Below are 6238 nucleotides of genomic sequence, written 5' to 3'. Positions count from 1 at the left end.
GGTTTTACTGGTTATTTATGGAGGACACTTCAGATACAATGCTAATGTGGTGTTGAGCAGAAAAAGGTCTTAAACATTAAGAACACTGAATAAGAGAAATGGCCTGTCATTGTTTGATTATAGTTTAAAAGTTGAATGAAGAATTTCCCCCAAAAACACAACAAAAACACTGGCCCCACAGTTCAATAAAGTTCTATTTGAATAGAATGACTCAAGATGTTACCATGACCACCTGTGCAACTGTTACATTTAGAGTCCTACTGTCTGCGGTCAAACTACTGTTTATTGTTAGCCTGTATGATATTTGATAATGGTGAGTGAACTCTTTTTATATGATAGTTGTGTTGTGTGTTTCATAAAGATTTGTTTACTGTGTTTACTGTGGTAGCTTCTCATGGAGACCAGCTGAGCTAAGCTATGTCAGCTAAGCTAGGTCAGCTAACTAGAAGTGATTCTCATCATGTTTTTTTCCAGCCACCCAAGAAAAAGGGCGGGAAGAAGAAGTCGTCGAGCAAGCGTTCACCGGAGGAGCAGATGAAAGACCAGGTCCGAGCTGCAGGGCGATGCTAACAAAGATACTATGACACTGTGTTCGACGAGCTAGTCAACTAGCTTATACCTATAGCTAGCTTAACGCTAGCTATATGTGAACCAGCTTCACTGTCCCTGAGTGTTTGAATGGAGACACATCTTGTTGTATTTCATCACACTGTGGTTCAAATGAAACGCTGACTGTTAAACAGTTGAGATTCACCCAAATCGTGATGTATTTATATGCAACAGTCCTGGTGGAAGACTTTTATTTGTGTTCAAATGAATGAAAAACTGAGGCAAATGTCCCTCCGAACTTCCAGTTGGAGGATAAGATCGTCCTCCTCCGAGAAGAGCTGGTCAGAGAGCGGGAGGAGAAGCGTCACTTCCAGCTGGAGAGCGACAAGATCCAGAACAGCTGGGACATCTCCAGGAGGAGGCTGAAGGAGGAGCAGGCCGAGCTGAGGAGCCGACAGCGAGAGAGAGAGGAGGCCGAGACGCGCCACCAGGAGACCACAGTGAGAGCACACACACTCGCACACACACACACACTCACACACACACACACACACACACACACACACACACACACACACACACACACACACATACACACACGCACACACAATCATTACCACTAACACACACACACCACACACTCACTCAAGTGTACACAATCACTAACACACACACACACACACACTAACACAATCCCGCAAAGACACACACACACACTGCCACTGGCTTTGTTGGTATTTTACTGAATACATTTTCATGAACTAGTTTTTAAATTGCATGCTCAAAAAGTGTTACTAAAACCTCAGTCTGCCCTCAGTGTGACCTCAGTCTGCCCTCAGTGAGACCTCAGTCTGCCCTCAGTCTGCCCTCAGTCTGCCCTCAGTGTGACCTCAGTCTGCCCTCAGTCTCAGTCTGCCCTCAGTGTGACCTCAGTCTGCCCTCAGTCTCAGTCTGCCCTCAGTCTGCCCTCAGTCTGCCCTCAGTGTGACCTCAGTCTGCCCTCAGTCTCAGTCTGCCCTCAGTGTGACCTCAGTCTGCCCTCAGTCTCAGTCTGCCCTCAGTGTGACCTCAGTCTGCCCTCAGTCTCAGTCTGCCCTCAGTGTGACCTCAGTCTGCCCTCAGTCTCAGTCTGCCCTCAGTGTGACCTCAGTCTGCCCTCAGTGTGACCTCAGTTTGCCCTCAGTCTGCCCTCAGTCTGCCCTCAGTGTGACCTCAGTTTGCCCTCAGTCTGCCCTCAGTGTGACCTCAGTCTGCCCTCAGTCTCAGTCTGCCCTCAGTGTGACCTCAGTCTGCCCTCAGTCTCAGTCTGCCCTCAGTGTGACCTCAGTCTGCCCTCAGTGTGACCTCAGTTTGCCCTCAGTCTGCCCTCAGTCTGCCCTCAGTGTGACCTCAGTTTGCCCTCAGTCTGCCCTCAGTGTGACCTCAGTCTGCCCTCAGTGTGACCTCAGTCTGCAATCAGTGTGCCCTCAGTCTGCCCTCAGTCTGCCCTCAGTCTGCCCTCAGTCTGCCCTTAGTCTGCCCTCAGTCTGACCTCAGTGTCTTGTGTCCAGGTGTACAAGGTGAAGCTGAAGCACTTGCTGTCCGAGCACTGCGACACCGTCTCTGCGCTGAAGGCGGACGCCATCGCCTCCGCCGCGCCAGACCTGAGCCGGCACACGCAGGCGGAGCTCGAGCTCCGGAGGGAACTGCACGGCCTGCAGGCGGAACACAGGGATAAGCAGGCCCACGACGAGATGGGCATCAGGGAGCGGCATCTGGTGAGGCTTCGTCTGTCTCTGTGTCATTTCAGCAGCTTCACCAATGGAAGCACATTCATAAATTATAAAAGAGATAGAAAGTCATAATTATGAGATAGAAAGTCAAAATTATTATTATGTTTATTCTTCCTGTTATCTGGTGAAAAACTAAAACTCATATGTCATAATTATGGCTTTCTATCTCATAATCATGGTTTTTTGTCGAATAACTATGACTTTATATCTCATAATTATGGCTTTATATCTCATAATTATATATTTTTTAAATGATTTTGTTCTTTTATTGTCGGAAATGGGCTTCCATACTCACCAGACATGTTGGCCCTTTTGATTCTCAACAGAAGCACCAGAGGGAGTTAGTGGAGCTAGAAAACATCTGCGATGAAAGAGTCACAGGTAGATGAATTCAGCCTTCTCTTCTGCAGTTTATTCATAAACGCCTGTCATAAACTGTGACTCACAGTTTCTATTCCATTGCTTTCCAAATAGAAATGGAGATGAAATATCACCTCAAAGTGCGGTCCATCATCACAGCGGACACCAAGAAGCAGCAGGATGAGGTCGGCTTGGTCGAGGGCCAAATGGAGAACTACATAGCGAGTCTGATAGAGCAGCACGACGCAGCTGTCCAACGCGTTGTGCGTGACTGTAACACTCACAAGAAACAGCTGGAGGAAAAGAGAAACCTCAAAGTATGTGATGTCACAGACTCGTTACGGAAAGAACACACATTTAGAATGTGTACCCAAACTCTAAATGTGTGTGTGTGTGTGTGTGTGTGTGTGTGTGTGTGTGTGTATGTGTGTGTGTGTGTGTGTGTGTGTGTACTAACACACTAATACCCTGTGAAGCTTCTTCCTTCCTGCTGCTGTCAGACTGCACAACCAACACTCCCAGTTGAACACACAAACCCTACCAATATTATTAAACATTCAGTCAGAGTATATCATGTTTTTTAGTTTTTTTACTAATTTATTATACCCTTACTATGTGAATACATAATTATTATCCTTGTTTTTCTACCTGCGTCTTGGTTATTTCATCCTCATGCTGCTGTCGTCCTGCTGTTATGCCTTTTTGCATCTTGTGTCCAGACTAGAATTAAATTATTTGTAAATATTTGCCAGTAAGATTAAGTGAAGTTATGTTTCAAAAACCTGTATGTTTGACCAAGCAGTTAGGGCTTCAACCTCATAAGTGCTCGGCTTAGCAAAACATGTCTCCTGGATTGCGCCCCAGGTTTTTTATTGTATTGTTTGGTGCCTTCCCATCATGCCACAAAGAAAGATTCTTTCGAAAGATTACGACCTACAGCATAATAATCACAATAAACACAAGCATTTACATTAAAAAACATGTTTTTCGATTCAGAAGTTGAATGACCTACTGACCTGAATCTTGCTGCAGCATAAAGTACATGGTGTGTGTGTAACTGACCGTCTCCTTCCGTATCTTTCATCTGATTTGTGAGATCAGAAAAATGTGGGTGAGGCTTATAAGTTCTCCACCATCAACAATCACAGTTAATAAATTGTTGTTTTGCCCTTAATGAAACTCCACAATGATGCTCTACAATCAATCACAGATATTCTGTATTTGATTTGTTTCTCTAAGATGTTTTTTTGCATTTTGTTGTCACTTGTAAAGTGACAACAGTAGAAATAGAAGACATTTATTTGAGAATGTTTTAGTTGTCCTATCAAGACTCTTCAGGTGCAGATGTTTAGAGATCAGTGTGTTGAGGTTGCAGCTGGCTGCTTTGTTCCTCAGCAAGTTAAACTTCCCGAGGCGAGGAGGCTGAAGGCGTTCGTGGAGAGGAAGAGCTCAACCGGTGAGCAGGAGAACCAACGTCTCAAAGACTCCCTGCTGGAGAACCAACAGAAGCTCACGGAGTTGCAGCAAAAGCTGCACGAGAACCAGCAGGCCATGAAAACGGTGCGTTCATGTCCCGTCGGTTGAAGCGGCATCATATTGAACGTCGCTATCTAAACTTGGACACATGTTCAGTTTATTTGTGCATTAGTGTTCAGCTGAAAGGCAAAGTTTATTTATATTTCATTTTATAGTGATTTGAATACATTTGTCCATCTTTCACGTTAGTTTCAATATCAACTAAAACACACTGTAGTCAGAATGTTTTAGTCCTACATAAAGCGTTTCATCATCTGATAAAATAATCAGCAATTAGCTTTTCTGTACTAATAACAATTAACCCCAAATATTTATATCAAGTTACATTTTCCTTTGTACATTTTTGCTACTTCTTCCATAGCTGGGTCCGCTTTCAGCTGCCACTGCCTGTTGTTGTCTCTGACCATTATATAGTTTAAGGGATCCTTCATTCACCAGAGGAGTAGACTGTTAATATAATACCAGAGTAACATAATACCCCAAAAACCCAAATAATGTTGTGTGTGACAGGCGGCGACTAAAGCCCAAGTGAAGGCCCGCATGAAGGCCCTGGATCAGGAGCGAGGGGAGCTGTCGGTGGGCCGTGTGCTGCTGGAGCAGGCCTGTGAGAAGGTGAGCTGCTTCAGGAAGACCCGGTTAGCTCCACTCGGCTCGGCGGGTCCTCACATCGTGGCTTTCCTCAGGTCCAGCAGGAGTGCGAGGAGCTGTCGCAGAAGCAGACGCAGGCCATCCTGGACACGGAGCAGGAGAGCAGCCTAAAGGAATCGGTGCTGGAGAGGAAAGCGGCAGCGCTGACCCAAACTGCCGAGAAGAAGGAGGCGCAGCTCTGCGCCGCACTCTCGGCTTCCAACGTCGACCAAACTGCGGCCAACAGGGCCGCAAACAAACTCCAGGTATGTTGGGTTTTTTTCACCTAATTCATCTTTGCCTAAACTTAACAAATGTGCTTTCCAACACGTGTGCAGCTCGGAGTACATTTGTCCAACAGAAGACAGGCGACCTTTGCTGATGGTCTCAAAACAAGAGAACCCGAGAGAATCCATAAGAATTCCTTCTTCCAACGTCTCTCACTGAGCGAGCAGTTAAACGATCTTCTGTCCAACGCGTGATCATGATCATGACGGTTCATGATCCATCATGAACCGTGCAAACTGCAAGGGGCACTGGCCCGGTTCTACACTTCATGTGGTCATTCTTCTGCTGTAATACATTTTTTTCTGAAACTATTTGTGTGGGAGCTTCAAGAACAACTATCTGAACATGTTTTCCTGCTGGTAGGAAATGCTGGAGTCCAAACAGGCCACCATCAGAAGCTTGCAGTGCCAATTGGCTCAAGACTGTACGGTCAGTTCCTCTCAAAGGGTTTGCAGGCATTTATTGAGCATAATCTCAGTCAGCTGAATGCAATAAACGTGTGTGTGTATGTGTGTGTGTGTGACCTGCAGGAGTATGACGACCTGCTGCTGACCTGTAAAGACAAGCTGAAGGCTCTGGGCGTCCCTCTGTACGACTTTCCCTTCAAGCGTTCCAAGTTGATCCTGGGGGGACAGACTCGGGTGCAGGACTCTGATGGACCTGCCTTCAAAGAGTGAACTCATGCGTGCACTGAGCGGTCCACCTGGGTGCTCCTTCCTCCCTCTCTGTCACAGGACCCTTCCAGAGCAGCCACATGGCTGCATGAATAAAGAGCATGAATAAAGAGCATGAATAATAAAGAGCATGAATAAAGAGCATGAATAAAGAGCATGAATAAGCAGCATGAATAAAGAGCATGAATAAGCAGCATGAATAAAGAGCATGAATAAAGAGCATGAATAAGCAGCATGAATAAAGAGCATGAATAAAGAGCATGAATAATAAAGAGCATGAATAAAGAGCATGAATAAAGAGCATGAATAAAGAACATGAATAAGCAGCATGAATAAAGAGCATGAATAAGCAGCATGAATAAAGAGCATGAATAAAGAGCATGAATAAGCAGCATGAATAAAGAGCATGAATAAAGAGCATGAATAAAGAAC

General features: G+C 45.4%; 1 protein-coding gene across 1 annotated transcript; it reads left to right on the top strand.

Moving 5' to 3' along the window:
• The first annotated feature begins 221 nt into the window (after positions 1-221).
• LOC137784964 (dynein regulatory complex subunit 4-like) lies at positions 222-5945 on the top strand. Its single transcript, XM_068575964.1, has 11 exons — positions 222-313; positions 475-546; positions 855-1049; positions 2100-2306; positions 2648-2702; positions 2796-2998; positions 4077-4241; positions 4728-4829; positions 4901-5110; positions 5496-5561; positions 5663-5945. Exons 1-11 carry the CDS (start codon positions 311-313, stop codon positions 5807-5809), a joined length of 1425 nt encoding a protein of 474 aa, XP_068432065.1. The 5' UTR covers positions 222-310; the 3' UTR covers positions 5810-5945.
• The last annotated feature ends 293 nt before the right edge of the window (positions 5946-6238 follow it).

The sequence above is a fragment of the Clinocottus analis genome, unplaced genomic scaffold, assembly GCF_023055335.1.
Source record: "Clinocottus analis isolate CAN_PGR_092001 unplaced genomic scaffold, fCliAna1.0.p SCAF_14, whole genome shotgun sequence".
Taxonomy (NCBI): Eukaryota; Metazoa; Chordata; class Actinopteri; order Perciformes; family Cottidae; genus Clinocottus; species Clinocottus analis.
This window is presented reverse-complemented; position numbering and strand designations above follow the sequence as displayed.

Coding starts and splice junctions, on each gene's coding strand:
- LOC137784964 (XM_068575964.1), top strand. Junction 2,307..2,647: donor GCATCAGGGAGCGGCATCTG/GTGAGGCTTCGT, acceptor GATTCTCAACAG/AAGCACCAGAGGGAGTTAGT. Junction 5,111..5,495: donor GGGCCGCAAACAAACTCCAG/GTATGTTGGGTT, acceptor TCCTGCTGGTAG/GAAATGCTGGAGTCCAAACA.